This window comes from Nycticebus coucang, chromosome 7, assembly GCF_027406575.1.
Source record: "Nycticebus coucang isolate mNycCou1 chromosome 7, mNycCou1.pri, whole genome shotgun sequence".
Classification (NCBI taxonomy): domain Eukaryota; kingdom Metazoa; phylum Chordata; class Mammalia; order Primates; family Lorisidae; genus Nycticebus; species Nycticebus coucang.
The window spans coordinates 63,459,411-63,477,999 of record NC_069786.1 but is presented as its reverse complement, the minus strand read 5'-3'; the positions used below and the strand labels follow the sequence as shown (position 1 = coordinate 63,477,999).

General features: G+C 37.0%; 1 protein-coding gene across 2 annotated transcripts in view; it reads right to left on the bottom strand.

Annotated features, from left to right (window-relative positions):
• XIRP2 (xin actin binding repeat containing 2) overlaps positions 1-18,589 on the bottom strand; it is a 75,601-nt gene that overhangs the window by 9,583 nt on the left and 47,429 nt on the right. Inside the window, exons 4-8 of one of the 2 annotated variants that reach the window (XM_053597950.1) lie at positions 15,019-15,126; positions 14,569-14,638; positions 13,555-13,688; positions 3,519-12,891; positions 1,397-1,530 (exon numbers count right to left, since the gene is read on the bottom strand). In XM_053597950.1, coding sequence (XP_053453925.1) covers positions 1,436-1,530; positions 3,519-12,891; positions 13,555-13,688; positions 14,569-14,638; positions 15,019-15,126 — 9,780 coding nt within the window. In that variant the 3' untranslated portion in view covers positions 1,397-1,435. The remainder of the gene's footprint in view (positions 1-1,396; positions 1,531-3,518; positions 12,892-13,554; positions 13,689-14,568; positions 14,639-15,018; positions 15,127-18,589) is intronic. The other variant, XM_053597951.1, reaches the window with a different exon arrangement.

Here is an 18,589-nt window from a genome sequence, read left to right as displayed (position 1 = left end):
CTTTATGGAGCACTGCATTGGGACAAACTGGTGGTGGTGGTGGTGTGGTCATGTTAAGAAATACTTGAGGTAGGGAGACCAACTAAATAGAAAGGCTGATGCATTAGTACATGTGAGAGATGATACCTGGGTGTTTGCTATGGAAATGGGGGAAAGTGACAGCTTAAGAGGTATTTATGAGATAGAAATTACAGAACTTGGTGATGGCCTGGATGTAGAGAATGAAAGACAGGAAAGAGTCAGATATAACTTCATGTTTTGGCCCCTGAGTTAACATAAATGTCATTAACTAGACAACGGCACACAGACTACACCATCAAAGAGGAAAATAGGGTGTATTGACTTTACTGCACTTATGGAAAAAACTCATTGGAGAAACATATTGGTTATTAAGACATAAACATATGATGCATACAGGAGAGATCTGGGCTAGGGGAAGAATAAATTCCTGTGAGGAACTTCAACATCTTCATAATAAAGAAAGAGTCATTACACAGGGTCCTGAAGAGCACCAAGAAAGTAAGGGAGGGGTTGGAGGGGAGGTTAAACCATTACACCCTGTCGTGATGAAAACTAAGGGAAAAGAACATTGCCATGAGGGGTGCTTGACATTGTCAATTAAAGTCAAGAAATATATAGTCTGAGAGATGCACATTAGATTTAGTGAAAAAAATCCATTTCAGCATCTCAGACTATAATCATACCAAATGTCACATTCATTTAGATGTGTTTACTTCAGGAGTTTTGGAAAATGAGTGGGTGTGTTTGTAACTGTATAGATAGGGCGCTTTTATGGCTCCAGACAAAAACCAAGGATTTGTATCAGAGCTGTCAGTGATATAGTATTATTCTAAATTCCATAGTCTAGCTCAAACATAGGCAAATTCTAACTCACCACCTGTTTTGGTATAAGTTTTATTGCCACATAGCGAAGGCAATTCATTTATAGCCATACTCATTCGTTTAATTGTCTGCTGTGTAGACAACTGGCTGCTCTTGTACCCCACAGAAATTGAATAGTGGTAGAGGCAGAATGGCCTGCACAGCCTCCTATCTGGTTCTTTACAAAAAAAGTTTGCCAAATCCTGATCTGACGCCTAAACATTAGTACTAACTTAAAAATCCTGATTGGCACAGTTTTTTTTTTTTTTTTTCTTATTGATGTGATTTCCATGTCTGGACAAAAAGGACCTTTTGGATTTGATAAGTGAAACAAAATTCCAAAAGGACAAAGGTCACAGCCATCCTGAGCAATACGTGACAAAACATGAGCACACCCCCTTCTGAGGCTGTGTTACCTGATGGCTGGGACAATCTCTACCTTCCTAGAGACATGATGCTAGACGTACATTTCATTGTCTTTGAATATTTGTGCCACAGACCACAAAACATTTACCTTAGTTTACTGCTGCAGTGGTGGCATCGGAAACAGGACTTATGAAAATTCTGCTTGTCTGCTACTAGGCACTCCATTGGATAAACTGTCTTTTGACAAAGTATACATATTTCCTTGTCTTGAAGTGGCAGTTTCTAAAAATAAAAATGTACAAAGGCTTATATAGTATTATCATCAATCATATTGTAAAAACAAAACAATACAAAACATACATTAACTGGCCATGCAGTTAAAGAGGAGAAATCTTAGATTATAGATTGTTTTCCTTACATTGCTTCTCTGGACTTAAGCTATCCCATTGTCGTGTTTGAGGCTCAAGTAGGATGACTGATGTTACCTAGTGCCACTGCTATTTACACATTGTACAAGTAGACTTTCATTATTTAAGAAAACATACATTCTTAATGAAATATGTTCATTAAATCAATATATCAAGCAATATACTCAAACTCAGCCATGGAGAACTCAGAGAAAACTTACCATCCTAGATACTGAACTTTCCATTATATAAAGGTTTACACTTAAATTGGCCCAAAGTTGTAATATTTTGAGTCATTCTGGATAGGTCTTCTTAAAATATACACATCTTTTTAAGTCAAGGATATTGTATTTGTTTAAATGTTTTCTTGATGACTTAGAGGCTTTGGGGTTCTTTTCATGGTTTCCAAACTTTTCTTGCTCTGAAATCCCCACAGTATTTCCTGCCACTTTCGTGTCTATGCTATGAATAACAGTTATTAGATTACCAACCAGTATTTGTATGGTGGTTTAAAACCAACACAGATTTTTCTTTCACTTCTGTATTGTTTTTGATCATTACCATGATCCTGGGAGAATAACTAAGCTAGAATATTAATTATGAATAAGTGAAAATAGGCTCGGGGTACTTTATATAAATAAATATACAGAGAGTGCCAAAAATGTATACACATTTTAAGAAAGGAAAAAACTGTGTTAAAATTGTAATATTTAGTATATACTGGTAACGTTTGTTATCTTGTATATTGCATCTTGTATCGTTTATAAGTGCAGAAGTCAAACTAGACTTGAGCATTACCAATTTAATACAATTTTTCCTTTCTTATAATTTGTATATATTTTTTGGCACCCTCTGTATATACTTTGGCATGTAAGTGCTCAATCTGGGCCACTGAGAGGACTCTTTGCTTATTTGATTCTAGTAGATGACACGTGTTTATATTTGACACCAGTTTCTTTGTATTTCCTACGTGTTTCTGAGCTATCGTAACAGAAATTGAGCATTTGAATTAATTAGACAGCTTTGCTTAATTATGCCAGACACTAGCATGTTAAGAACCATATTAACTTGATAAACTAGACACATATGTTGCAATATGATAGAGGCATAATTATTAGTTTCAGCTGTTTTTGTTTTTAAGCTTGCTATTTCTTTCAGTCTGTCTAAAAGAATAGGCTACACTAACAATGCACATTATGTCAAATTCTTCTATCAAGAAGCCTCATTAATCGGAAAAAGTATGTGTTCTTTGATGTTAAAAAGATATATACTAAGGTCCTATGATTTAAACCTCCCTCTTCTTTCAAATATAATATAATTTAAAAAATGTATTGTTGATGTTCATCTGGGAATTAGGTCAACTGAGTTGTCATTAAGGGTTTATTTTCAGAAAGGTGAAAAAAATCAGTCATAGGAAAAAATGTGGCATCAGAGGAAGCTAGCTCAAGGGATATTATCTAATATTGTCTGAAACAATTGTATGAAATAATAATTATTAATAAGTATTAATAATGTGGTATGTTCTATAAATATTATCAACTACAAGTATATATAATTATTACAAGAGCAATTATTGCCATACCTAATGCTCTATCTAAAATCTTATTTACCATGACAAATATAAGTCTCCATAATTTATATCATGGTATTTGTTATTCTCACACAGTGCAGGTAAAACATACGAGATGCTTTTGTAAAGAAAGAAATAAAAGCAAAAAGAAGATACAAGCATACAGGAGAAGCTATTAGTTTTAGGTTAAATTGTGTGGTTATTTCTACATACAATTTTAACTGCAACTCATCTTGGCTGTGGAACACATGCTGTTAAATAGTTAATCTTTCACACTTCGCAGGCACATTTACCACTTATAAATGCAGATTCCTCTTGGAAGGTGGTTCTCATGTCAGATGCAGAAGCATCTGAAGCTGCATATCCCAGACTTTTAAAAACGCTTTCCCCCTCCTGCCATGTCTTTTGAAAATTTTTCCTGAGTTCTTCAGGTGAATCAGAGATATCTAAAATATGGCCAGCAATGACATCTTCATAGGTCGGTGGGGCATACTTAAAGTCAAAGCCGGATTTGCCAGCTTCTGAGTTACGTGCAGAGGTTTTCATCTTTGAGTCGACAATGTGACTCTCAGACGCATCCACGCCTGAGAACTGTTCACTTAGAGACCTGGTTTCAGCACAGACCCGGGGCTGTTTAACAAAAAATGTTTCTTGCACCTCTCTAGGATGTTCACAAGAAAAGCCCGTGTGGCTGGTGTTTTCTAAAGATGTTGATCCAAATTCCTCCCTACACAATGTACTGCTTTCTTGTTTTATATCATGGTTTGCTTCTCCATTTACATAAACTCTTCTATTTGACTTTGCTTCAAAAACTGGGCCATTTTCAAATTCCCTGAACCATCTGTTTATTTCATTTTCACGGTCATTTACAAAAATTTCAGCGGCTCCAGCGGTTCGGTGGGCTGCTTGGTATCTCTGCGTGTGCTCTGCCCGGTGAGGCCCTCCAACCCTGCGGACGATTTCCACGGCCTCGTAACTCTCCGTCCCTGGCCCCGTGGGGCCGCTGGGCTCCAGCCCATCCTTGTGAACGTAGGTGGCTCTTTCCTCTACTTTCCTAAATTCCTCCTGAGCCTCCAAGGCCTCTCTGAGGGAGCGACTGGCAGCATGATTTACACCCACAGGTATTGTGATGGCAGGTGGAGAGTCCCTACCTCGAGTTTCTATCTTAATTTGACGACGAAGTGTTGCAGGAGACACGATGATTTCAGACCTCTTCTCTGTGATCGGAGCTGGGGTGACCGATGGACGGGGGACAGTCCCTCGGGATAACTTGGCAGTGGTGCCTTTGAGCCTGACAAGTTGTTCTGAGCGACTCCTGGGTGGAGAGGGGGAGGCGTCTGCTCCCTGAATTCTGGGGGTTTGTGACGTGGGCCCTCTGGGTGGGGGTTCAATGCCACTGTCCTTTTTAGGGGACTGAGAGAGCTCGTCCTTAGCAGAGGTTTCTGCTCGTCGGGCGGTAGATTCAATTGTTATAAAAGTAGGCGAGGGGGGGCGGGTTTTTATACAGGGAGGAGAAGTCTTACCGTGGAGTTGAATCTCGCGGTGGGTTTTCGTGTGAGTCTCAACAGTGGCTTCCTGAAGAGTTGCTGCTTGGCGGTGGACTGTTTTTGCTTCTACCGTTGTATTTTCTTTCTGTTCAGTGTTTTTCTGATAGCTGACATTAACGTCAGACGCTTTTTGAGCGTTTTCATTGAGAATGGTAGGCTTATTTTCCTGCTTTTTTGTTTTGGAGGATATCATGGCTGTTTGAATTACATTTTCACAGGACACAAGCATTTCCTCTGCTTGAGTTTTAATGTGGGTTATTTCTTCTTTCACTTTTTCTAAATTATTCTCCATGGCAATGCGAGCTCCATATTCCTGTCTCTCTTCATTTATCAGCCACACGGGGATAATATTTAATAGTGTCTGAAATGTCTTAAGGCCACTGTTTGGCTCTGCCTCAAACTCTTTTACTCTGGACAGAATCTGTTGTAGTTCTTCACGTTTTCTCAAGAATTCCAATACGTTGATGGCACCTTTTCCATCACCCTGCTGGGATACTTTCACAGATGGAAATAAAGATTTGTTCTGTGTCATCTCTTGCTTTGAATCTTCAGTATTAGAGAAGACTTGTTTCTGTTGTATGCCCTTGACTCCGAGACATTTTTCTTCCCGCAGACTATTACATGGCTGGGGCAATTTTTTATGTTCAACTTTACTTTCATAAGTCTGTTTTTGTGTTTGCTGAAAATTCTGAGTCTGTGAATCAGAATGTACATCAACCACCTTTTGCCTGACGACCTTTGGTGCTGACTTATTCTTCGAAGTTTCTTGTTTTCTTTCAACTATTAATCTCTCTTCTTTTAAACCAGAGATTGATGGCCCCTGGTTTTTTCCTTCACCTCCTGGAAATTTCCCTTTCTCAAATTCTCTAGATTCTCCTTGCTTCTCAGAAACCATCTTGAGCTTACATTCATGGTCCATTTCTGTGGATTCTGTAGGCACTTTCATCACCACTCTTTTCTCCTTCTTAGGTAATTGATAACATTTTTCAGCCCCAGACTGCTTATTACTATGTTTGGTGCTTGCTTCAGTTTTCCTGGTTTCCTGATAATGTTGTTTGGTAATGGTTTGGACATCAACTTCGGATTGCTTTTTAGGACATTCATGGATGTGGTCTGCTTCACTTAACGTATGCTCTCCAGTTGGGAGCTTGATGGTTTTGACTTTGAAAGTTGGGGAAACCGGTTTGCTTTGGGGCAAGTGCAACTGCTGCAGATACTTCTTCTGTTGTGTACTACGTTCTTGGTGAGTCTGCTTGATTTCACAAGCTGATTTAGACTGCAGCATGTCCCCTGAGCTCTGTACAACTTCCTTTTTCCTACAATCTTTGTCTTCTGAGGCAGCTAGAACATGTTGGAGCCTCTTGTCAGTGTCCGTGACTGCTGATGTTGTAGAGACCTGGGTATCAGAATGCACTCCTAAGGCTTGAGCATTACTTTGAGAGGTTGGGACGGGCTGCATCACAGTGTATGCTGAGTTATTTTCCGGTAGGAGAACCTCCTTATTTGTTTTTTGTAATGGAACTTCCTTTTGCAATGCTGGTATGTTTTGATGTTGGCTTTCTGTTTTGACCATGTTGTAGTACGGACTCTCCTGTTTCTGTTGTTCCAGCTCTTGTCTTTGTTGTCTGTATTTTTCTTCAGCAATCATTAAAGGTGTCTTAAATTTTCTCAGGTAAGGTTTTGGATTTGGTGGTCCTGAACTCACTGGAAATGAGTGAGACTTTACGAGAGGTGCTACCTGTTTTTTCTTGGCTTCTGAAGTTCCTGGAACTGTTTGTGAGAGAGATTTTGCAGAGTCGATAGATAATTGCTTTCTTTCATCAAGACTCTTCCTAAGCATGTTCTGCTTTGTCTCTGTGTGTTCACTGCTGGGGGCTATCCCGACTCTTTTCTGATCGTTTGAGGCAGTGATTTTACATTCCATGTCTGACAAGGACTTTTCTAATTGGAAATGTGGGGAGGGATGGTTCTTTTTATCTTCTAAATGCTTAGGAAGTTTGGGTTTGGGCAATGTGGGTGGTGGCAACACACCTGATTTTCCTTTTACAATGTTAGCCTGAAAATGAGCTTGCTGAGAGCTCGAGGCTTCTTTTTGGGAATACTGTTGTATGAACGTTCCACTGTGCTTTTCTGGAACAGAGGAAGAAAGGAGATGTGCTGATTTTTGAGATAGAGTTAAAGGAGGAGGCTGTGGTAGAAACACTGATGGACATTCTGTTTCTAATTTCTCATCTACTGGAGGTGGAGGGAGAGGAAGGCTTGGGAGGTTTTCAAACTCAGACTTTATCTTCTCTGTGGACAGCGAGGGAGGAAAAACATCATTTTCAGGAAACATCATTAAAAGTGGTGGAGGAGGGAGAGGAAATTCAATTTCAGATGATGCATTAGATGGTGGCGGAGGAGGTGGAGATGGAGGTGGAAGGGGATACTCACTATCTTTCACATTCTCAGGGTTAAAGTTGGTTGGATTAAAGGACCTTTCCATTGCCATCTTTAAGTCTTTGGAAGTATTTGTCTTCATGAGAAAATCTTGGCTTTCCAAATAAATGTCAGTCTCTTGCTTTTTATCAGTTGCCTTAAATTTATTTTGGCTTTTTTCAGAGGATTTTACTTCCGTTACCTTGGATATGTCTTGATCTACAAGCAAAGGCTGCTGTATAGGTTGAAGGTTCATGTTATTTTTCTTTATTTCCTTCTTAGAATATTGCATTTCTTGCTTTAACAAAGCTTTCCTCTGAAAGTCCCCTGCAACTTTGTACGTTTCTCCAACTGGCTTGTTGACTGGATGCTGGGTGGGACTGGGCTTGGAGCTTTGTGTATCTGTTGATATTTTAATGGTTTTGGTCTTTTTAGAATTATTTACCTGGAAAGCCTCAGTTTTCAGGTTATCATTACTCAGATCACAGGTTTGCATCTGTTGCTTTCCAGCTGTTTTATCAATAGATTGGGTAGAGTTAAAGACATCAACATGATCTTTCTTTAGCTCTTTCACTCTGTCTGATTCTTCAGTTTTTAGATTTTTCTTAACTGACACAGTTGAAGTTAACTGTCTGCTCATATGCTCATCACTAAGATGCTGTTCTCTTGCAGTATCAGTCCAGACAACCATGCTATCTCCTGATTCCAAAACATTTTTAATAGCTTTGTCATGTGAATTAGACAGTCTTGTAAGGCTTTTCTCAAGAGCATCATTGTTTTGTTCACGATTTATGACAACCTTTACAGTGCCTTTGGGGGCTTCGGGGAGATTAAACTCAGTTCTTTCTTCTACTAACTTTCCATGACAAGATTTTCCCAAAGTTTGACTGAGAGAGGCTGATCCCCCTTGCCACGTGGCTGCTGGCTCAAATGGTCCTGGCTTTGGCTGAAGAAGATTCTTTTTGTCCTTCTGAATAGCTACTTGGTGCATCTCTGTCTTCTGCTTGTCTAAAGATCCTACCATCATGGCTTGAACATCTTTGCTTACACCTTCTTTATCTACTTCTTTGAAACCACTTTGTGCTTCTTTCAAAGACTTTAATGATGTTTCAAGGTCATCTCGGATAAGCTCCTTTTTCAAGATTTCTGTCCTTGTATTTGCAGCCTTTTCAAGGCATTCAATAGCGTGCTCAAAATCACCAGGTATAACACCAGGCTGCTTAGATTCCTTCCAAGTGTGGCTTGATTCTTTAAGTGACTTGAGTGTGGCTAGCATGTTCCCTTTTATAGTTTCTTCTGTTTTAGTCACTGTTTTCTGATTTATGGCCTGTCTGAGGGAATTTAGGGTTGATGTCAAATCACCTTTTATAATTTCTTTTTGGGGTATCTTATGAGATGTACTCGGAGGCTCTGTCATAAAAACCTTAACTGTATTATGCACATCTCCTGGGATGATGTCACTTTCACTCACAGTACGTTCAACCAGAGACTGCCTTGTCTTTAGTAACAGTTTTGTGCCTTCAACATCACCGCCAACTATTGCTTCCTCTTTTTCTTGTTTCCTAGCTGTTAGAGTTTCATCTGATCCTGTCTGAAGTTGTTTGAGATAATCCAAAGCTCCAGTTTCTATGCATGTTGTGAAAAACTGAACATTTCCCCTCTCAGAGGCATTAATTTTAGCTCTTTCAGATATCTGATTGTTTGATGAAGATGATAATAAATGATGAATGGTACGTTTTACATCACCCCCTATTACTTCTTCACGCTCAATTGTGTCACCATCATTTTCATGAAGAAGGCAATAAATAGTCATGTTAATATCCCCTCTTTCATCTTCCTGAATTACAATGCCTTTCTTTACAGATCCTTCCTCAGAGAAGAGATTTTTTATTGCTTGTTGTACATCACCTCTCACTATCTCTTCTTTTTCAGTGTGAAATTCAGTTGATCTGTTTAATAACTGAGTTTTAGTCAAATTAACATTTCCCTTCTCTTCTTCACTAACCAAAATCTCTCTTTTTGTACAGTCTCGTTTGGAAAGTAGGTTCACCATTATGTTTCTGAGATCAACCCTGATAATTTCTTCTTTCTGTATCTGAGGAGAAGCTTGATTCATTAGCTTGTATTTTGCCATTCGGACATCTCCAACTTCATCAGCTTCAATGATAATTCCAGGAGCTTGGATCACTTTTTGAGAGTAGAGATCTTCTAAGGTTTCCCTGATGCTCTTGCCAATAATTTCTACCTTTTCTACTCTAGTTTCATTAAATTCATGAAGGGGTGTTGTTTCAAAGAGCCATGTAGTTGTTTTGACATCAGAAGGAGGGATTTCTTCCTTGGTAATTTTTGTGATGCTTCCATCTGCTTCCTTGATAGAATCCAAAGTTTGATTTTCAAAAAGCCATACTGCCTGCTTAACATCACCTTTCTGCACATCCTCCTGGGTGACTATCTTGATATTGTTGTCATCCAACCCTTCTCCTCTCAGCTCTTCTATAGTGTGGGTTTCAAACAGCCAAGTGGATGTTTTAACATTGCCCTTTTGCATTTCATTGACACTTACTGTCCTTATATAATTCTTTTTTTGAAAAGTTTCAGACTCAAAAAATTGTTTACTTGTCTTTACATCACCACCTTGAATATTGTCAATAGTGGGCACAATATTATGTGATTCTTCTGAAATCTGGTCCAGTGGCTGGGTTTCAAATCTGTATCTAACTGAACTAACATTACCCTTCTGAACATCTTCTTGTGTGACAGATTTAATAATATACACAGTTTCTGATTCATTAATTGAGTCTAAGGGTTTTGTTTCAAAAAGCCACCTTGTCCCGCGCACATCCCCATGAATCACCTCCTCCTTTTTAACTGTTGTCACTTCATGATAGTGCCCTTCTCGGTCTTGAATTGCATAGAGTGGCTGGGTTTCAAAGAGCATTCTGTAGTTTTTTACATCACCCTTTATTTCTTCTTCAGTAGTTGCTTTCTTGGTGCTGACATAGTCAGATTCTTCTTTAATCTCATCTAAAGAAAAAGTTTCAAAAATAAAGCACCTTTTTCTTACATCCCCACCTTGAATGTCTGTCACTGTCTTCACTGATTCATCACCCTCTTGGCTTTCTTTTATCATGTCGATTGGTTGGTTTTCAAAAAGCCACCTACAATTTAAAACATTGCCTTTCTGAATGTCTTCAGTTTTTAGGGTTTTGATCTTTTTCAAAACTTCCTCTGAACTGGAACTTATAGAATCTAAGGGCTGATTTTCAAATTTATATCTCATGCTGGAAACATCTCCGGCTTGTATATCCATTTCCACAGGCTTGATTTCCTTCCCTTCTTCTCCTTGTATACTGTCCAAATTTTCTGTCTCAAAAAGAAAACATGCTGTACGAACATCCCCACCCCGGATCTCCTCCTGTTTTACAGTTTGTGATTTGACTGTTGTTTCATAGTCATCCTTAATGGTATCCAGTGGCTGATTTTCAAAAAGCCAAGTACAGGTTTTGACATCTCCCTTATGAATTTCCTCACTGCCAGTCCATAATGAAACTTTTTCATAAAGAGACTCCATTGGCTGGGTTTCAAAAAGCCATTTGCAGGTTTTGACATCTCCTTTAATGATATCTGTAGCTTGCTCAGTTTTACTTTCTGTCTCTTCCATGTTATTAAAATATTTAATTGAATCAAGAGGTTGGGTTTCAAACAACCATTTAGCAGATTTCACGTTGCCGGTCTGTATTTCTTGAGCCGATATTCCTCTAATTAGCTGAAATTTATGAATACTTTCATCAAACTGGTCAATGGGCCTTGTTTCAAAAAGCCACCTGCAGCTTCTTACATCACCCCTTAGGATTTCTTCTTGCTGGACTGTCTTTACTTGATGATATTTGCCATGGTGATCTTGAATGGCATACAGTGGTGTTGTCTCAAAGAGAGATTTATTTAGCTCTACAGCACCTCGTGTGACTCCTTCCACCTCTATTTTGTGTGACGCATCAAATTTAATTAAATTGTTTGATTCAAAGATATGTTTGTAAATCCTGACATCTCCCCTGTCAACTTCTTCAAGTTTCACTGTTCGTGTGTACTCTTTTTTATCTTCTCTAATCACTTCTAGAGGTTGGGTTTCAAAAATCCATTTCTGGTGCCTAACATCCCCTTTTTCTTCTTCAGAAGCAGTGATTTTTTGAAGCCTTCCTACATCAGGGCTCTCTTTTAAAGCCTCTATTGGAAGTGTTTCAAACAGATGCTTAGTAGTTTGTACATCACCTCCTATTATCTCTTCATGTGGTAGAAGATCTGCATCAGAAACTTCTTTTAGAATATCTAATGGCTGTGTTTCAAACATCCAACACTTTCTTGAGACATCTGTACCTATTATTGTTTCCTTTTCAATGACAGTTTCTTCTGACTCTTTGATTTTTTCCAAAGGTTGGGTTTCAAATAACCACTTTGCCCTACTCACCCCTCCTTTAACATTTTCTTCCATGGATATTCCTCGGACAACTTTAATTTCTGTGATATCTTTGTTAATTGTGTCTAAGGGCTGTGTTTCAAACATCCAACGTGCTGTTCTCACATCCCCCTTTTCAACATCTTCTCTATGTACCGTTTTAATTTCTAGCATTTGACCTAAACCATCTCTAATAACATACAATGGTTGAGTTTCAAAACATTGTATACTTCTCTTAACATTTCCCTTAATTTCTTTGAGCTCAGACCTAAGTTGCAATAAGTGAACCTCGTCCACTGAATGAAGCTGTCCAAGTTGATCAAGATGTTGAGTTTCAAACATGTATCTCACAGTCTTGACATCTCCTCCAGTTATGTCCTTAATGATATTTTCTGCAGATTCTTCTTGACTTTGATGCATTTTATTCATCGAGTCTAATGGCTTTGTTTCAAACAGCCACCGGGCTGTGTGTACATCTCCTCTGGCTAGCTCAGGAATTTTGTCTTCATTTTCTTCAGTGCCAGAAGAATGAGCCCCCAGTGTATCTATGGGTTGGGTTTCAAACATCCATGTGGTATATTTCACATCCCCCCCAGCAATGATTTCTTGATCAGCAATGCCCTTAGAAATGTTACCTTCATCAGGAGAGCCACTGTTGATGGAATCTAATGGCTGATTCTCAAAGACCCATCTAATGGACTGTACCTCCCCCTTCAGAATTTTATCCCACTCCAAGTATTCTCTTCCTGAGCTCAGATCTTTTTGAGAACTGTCACTTGTATTTTCAAAAATATATTGGGTTTGTTGCACATCTGCTGAAATTGAGCTCCCTGAATTCATTTGACTGGAAACAATCTCTGAAACCTCACTGATATAATCTTTTTCTAGGTTTTTTCTTAACTCTGGATGAATGTGTTTATATAAACGGTTTAATTCATATAAATTTCTTTGCTTGGAATATAAATCTTTGGGTACTGGCAGTCTTCTAGGAGTACTGGGGAATTCAGGGGACTGGGAAAATGCTGTCATATCTATTGGAGCTTGAAGTGCATCAGGTGGAGGAGGAGGAAATTCTTCCTTCTTTACTGATGAATCATTAGCTTGTGCCAGAGTTGAGGAAGTGACACTGTGATCATGGTGTCTTGTGGTTGATGTTTCCTTCATTTGGCTGGTTGCAATGCAAGAAGTGGAAGAGGAGATACCCATAACAGTTGATGGCTTTAAAGTCTCTTCATAAGCATTGTCAATCTTTAGGGGAGAGAAAATCAATTGTTTTAAAGATGGGGGTAGTTGCAAAGACCTCCTAGGTGCTGCCCTTCATCTGTCCACAACCAAGACTCAGCTACAATACCTCCACTAAGAAAAACAAGTTATATACTCCAGTTCAAGACTTACCTAGGAGTCATATTCAATATTTGCTACCATCTTTCTGATAATCCATTTTTACTGGTGAAATTATAATCCCCATTCAAGACACTAATGACTTAGTATTTTAACATTCATATAGAATCTTGATTTTTTCCCTCTTTTCTTACTGTGGCATAGTGAGTAATCAAGAAGGAAACAGTAAAGGTCTTAAAGTTCTTTTGAGGGTTATTTTATTTTCTTGGAATTTTAAACAGAACAGAGTAAGCACCTGACATTTAAAAGTGACTTAATTACTTTATCTAGTGTTAGTTACTTGACTTTAGAGCACACATCATTTTTGCTTCCTTTCATTTTCTCCAGTGAGACAAATTTTTACTCTACCTCTTTCTTCTTGCAGGTCAATATCTTTCTCATGGAACTGAATAAATGCTGGTTCAGGATACCTTTTGTTGAAGATCAACCTCATATTTCCAATAATTTTGAAAACGTTATGCATTTTACCTTGGTTTTACATTATGTTTCTGTGTAAAGAAATTAACTTACCTTAACCTGTTTGGCTGGGGTTGTCATCTCTTTGTCAGAATATATCGTCTTTTCCTGGGAAGACTTCTCAAATTGCTTTTTTAACAACTTAGTTGAAACTTTTGGAATGTCTTCATCCTCAGGAGTATCAATGACTACGCACAGATAAAAAGCACCAGGGTCATTATGTAACTAATAAACATTACGTTTAAGAAGAAATTATAATGCTATGGGAATCTTTTCACAAAAGTTAAATAGAGATCCAAAATACAAAAATGTATATGGAATTATTTTACTATTTAATTTAGGAAAATAGCAAGAAATATTGGAAGAAAATTTGGGAAAAATGGTGGTGGTGGTTATCTCTCGATGGGAATATTTTCCAAATTTTCTACAAGCATGTCCAGCTTTTATCCTCAGGAAAAAGTAATGCATTATAAGAAAAGAATAGAATAGCAGAAGATTTGCCTTTTTAATCAGTAAAACAAAAATAAATATAGAGTCCTATAGTCAAAGTTTTGGTCACAGTTGGCTTAAATTTCCTCTTTCGCTTCTTCAAGGCAGTATATCTCATTTCCTTTTTATAGGGGAGATAAACTGTGCCCTGTCTTATACAAAATTGCATAAATTAGTCTAATCTTTTATTTGTAGGTTGGAAAACTGGACGTAATAGTCCTGAAATCTGTTATTAAAGTTAATTCAATGTAGATAACAATTCTATTCTCAGGGAGCTTGATAAATATCAAGTTTTATTGGAGGTCCCTGTGGCAAAAAGGAATTCACAGATAACTAGCATATCACCCTTTAGGCTTTAGAGTAAGTATATCACTCAACTATTTTAGAAACTTATTGCATCTATTTCCACAGGCAAAATCTAATTATATGTAGAACCTCTACCCAGTCCCTTTGGGACCATGAGTCATAGTTACTAAAGTTATTCAGTAGGGAGGATTATGCTTTGGAAGTCCACTGTTCAAACCCAGATACATCAATGGGAAAAAGGGCATATTGTGGTCAATAATACCAGATTCTTACCAGTTTCTTGAACATGTTGATTAAACTGAGCTTGGTTTATTTCCTCGGTATGCTTTCCAAGGTGAGAGACCTGTGTTTCATGATAATTAAAAAAAAAATTGTCTTTGAAAAGTTAGTTATTTCAGTACTACATATTATATGCTTCATTTTGCAGTGGCTTCATCTATGACTTGAGTGCACATTGAGAAATGCTAAATTAAAACTCTATCATTTATTTTTATGCATAAACTCATGCTCTAAAAGAACATATTTGAATTGACGTCTAAAGCACAATTTTTAGGGTACCTGTTTTAGTTTTAAAACAATTCCAACTGGAAAGTGGGGCAAGATAGCTGATATGTATTGATATTAAATGCATAAACGGCAATAAAAACAAATGCTTACAACAAAATCAGACTTTTTACACAGTTCTGGAAACTGTTGGGAAGTATTGTCTTTCTTAGTAGTTACCTTTTCTGTTCCAAGAACATCAGTTTTGTGTTCTTTGGATCCTTCTTGTTCACTTCTTGCCATTTCCTGGCTGCTTGTAATGTTAACCTGGCTACTGCGGATTACCTCCTGAAAACAGACAGATGATCCATTAAGAAAAGTCAGAAATTTTTTAACATTTTTTTTTTTAGTATTGCATTTTCAGTGCAGAGGTTTCTGAAAAAAAAAAAAATTAAGACTCCTCAGTATATTAGTTTGCTTGGCGGCTGTAACAAAGTACATAAATTTTGTGACTTTAAACTGCATAATTGTATTATCTTACACTTCTGTAGGTGAGAAGTCCTGAAGTTATCTCACTTCGGGTATTGAGTTAGGTGTGCAGGTATTAAAAGGTGTGCACTTCTTGCTGCAAGCTCTGGGGGAAAATTGTTCCCTTGCCTTCCACAGCTTCTGGCGGCTTCCTCCTCTATCAAGCTCAGACATCTCACACAGCCATCTGTCTGATCCTCTCTTCCCCTTTCAAGGACCCTTGTGATTACATTGGACCAACTCAGACAATCCAGGATTACCCCCCATCATAAAATCAGCTAAATAGCATCTTTAACTCCATCTGCAATCATAATTCCCCTTTGCCATATAAATGTAACCTTTTCACATATCCTGGGGATTAGTACATAGATATCTTTGGAGGTATTATTATACCTACTACTCTCAGTAAGCAGCAAATATTAATAGTATGTCTTGTAGCCAGAATGAGAAATATGACTCAAAAGAGAAAGAAATATAGTCTGTTGTTTATAAGGCACATTTTCATATGATGAAAGGAAATTCTAATCTTCAAATTGGAGTTACGTTGAAGGAATACAACCATTAAATCAACACAAATAAGCCATTTTATATTAGTGTGTACCTGTCTGCACACATGGGCTATTTTTGATTTTGGTTAAGTTAGCATAGATGACCCTGACACAAGTATATTATTGATTGATTGATTGATTAACTGATATGCTGAAGCACTTGATATATTGCTAAAAATCTTAGCATCAAAAAATAAGGGTATAGACAGATGACCCTTTATATGAACACAACTATGTGAATATGCTTGAAGTTGAGATTTCACTTTTATTTTGACATTTAAATGACTAACAATGCTATTTTAAGATTTGATTCTTAAAAATTTGTCTTAGAAAATATTTTAGTGAGCAAAGGTATATTATCATTATTAATCAAATAGGATTACTGAAGGTCTGTTATATAGTGAGTTATATAGTTTTAAACTACCAGGTCCTAATATCTTAAACCAAGATGTATAACATTAAATGAGATCTGTAATTTTACCAGTAGACTTATAAGATGTGACTTTTTCTCCCAAGGATATTAGGAATACAGAGTTAAAGGTCTAATTAACCAAGAATCATTCAGTCATTTATTTATAGATATATAGTATAATCTTATTTTATTATACTTTTCTAGGAAGGAAAATTAAGAAAAAAAGTTGAGGTTCTCTTAGAAATCCTGAAAAGAACTGAAATCAAAATGCAGGCTTATACTTAAGGTGGGTTACATCTTAATAAATTGAGGACAACTGTATTTTTTCCAAGCACGATGGTTTCCTCACCCTAGTTAATGATCCACACATTTGTGTTAAGGAAAAGTTCACATTAGGAATGAATAAGAAATGAATGAGTAGATAAGATAGCAAACTTTCACCAATAAATTAATTATGTTCAAACTTCTATTTGCCAGGAAAATTCTGGAAATTAAAGATAGAGCAATGAACAAAACAGTCAACTTTGTCAGGAAGGAGTACAGAAAATAAATAACAATGTTCATTCAAGTTCAAAGAATCATAATTTCATATAACAAGATACCTTACACAGTAAGTTTTATAGGATATCAATGGCACTGTACTGGAGGGAATAATAACAATCATTGGAGACTTCAGATAGAAAAGAATTTACGGACACAAATGATGGCTCTTTACTTTTGTGACAAATCGTTCTATATGATATTCTATGGCTTTAAATGTGCATACTTTAAACAGTGAAATAGCAAAGGAGAGTGGGGACCTGACCAGAACCAAGGTCCTTTTTGAGGGTCACCTCGATCATTTCTGTTGAATCATGACTCTGCCTACAGGCCTACATGCCAGCTGTGACCTGGAGACATGCTTTATTTGGCTGGCACAGTAAATTTAAAATTTTAAATTAGGTTAAAACCTGTCAAAGTCAAGATTTCTTTCTGTTTCTGGAAACTCTAAAGTTCTTGCAACAGTGCATTCAGGTTCCAACATCTCAGTATCTGGCTGTGACAAAGTAGTGGCTGGTCTTTTTAGCCGAGCTATATACCTTTTATTTGGCCACCATCCCTGTCATTTGTTAATATTTAACACTAAGTTGACTTTTTTTTTTTAAATGTGTATTTTAAAGGGAAATTTGAGTTTCTTAAACCTGCTGCCAATCTGGAAGAGTACAGTTAGTGGCATGACATGAATCTCTTGTGTTGAGAAAAACAAATGCAAAATATTTAGAGTGGAAAGACTATAAATAAATGTATTTTTGACACACACTTCAAAAGTTATTTTCTGGGACAAACATTTTAGAGTTAATGTGTTTCTATTTGAGTAAAAACAATTCATGCCTATCAACTCTAAATATATGTTCTTACAGGAGATGACACAACATAAACAGAACAAATGTGCATAAATGTTGTCTAGCATTGAAAGTTCCTACTTCAGCATTTGTGTGCTATTACTAGAGAAGCTGTAATTGCTGCACTGGTTTGGTATGTTATCATCAATGCATCAGTTTTACTACCTCATGTTTGCTATAACTTATATATCCCAAGATTTCAAAATATCCCTAGATTTTGTTTCTACCATTTACTCAGTTTCATCTTTTGTAACTCATTTGGTTTGGATCGTAAATCTGACTTTCTTTCTTCCCAACTGCATTCTCTATAGAGGGTAGGATTAGGTAAAAGAATGGATCATCATAATGCTCAGGCAGAAGTCAAATTACACAAATAAAATGTAATAAAGAATTCTGGTCAGAACACCATACATAAATTTACATGAAATGATTCATGAAATTGGTTTCTGAAAATTAAATTTAAATATAGGTCAGGCTGAAAGAGACAAATGCTATTTTTTTTCCATAGATGGATTAACCAGTAACCAGGAATAAGGGATTAGTCCTAATTATCTTCTCTACTTAGGGATGTTGTATCTCCGCTAAGTCACTAAATCACACTTAAATTCAGTTTTTTTTTTTTTTTCATTTCATGAAGCCATTAATAGAAAGAAAAGAGATAACATATATACTCTAACTTTGGAATCTAAAGGAGAAAATGTAGCACAATTGCAAAACAATATAATAATGTTTGCACATCTCACATCAATCTAATGTCGGCTCATATATTAACCAACTATATTACAAAAGTCCGTCATTCACATACACATCTTCTAAGATGATTTCTTCAGCACAGGAAATAGTTGCCTTTCTGCTCATGCAACTATTCATTGTTATTATCATTATAAGAAAATTCATTGTAAATTTCTGCTACTAAAATTGCAAACTCATTCGAACAGAAT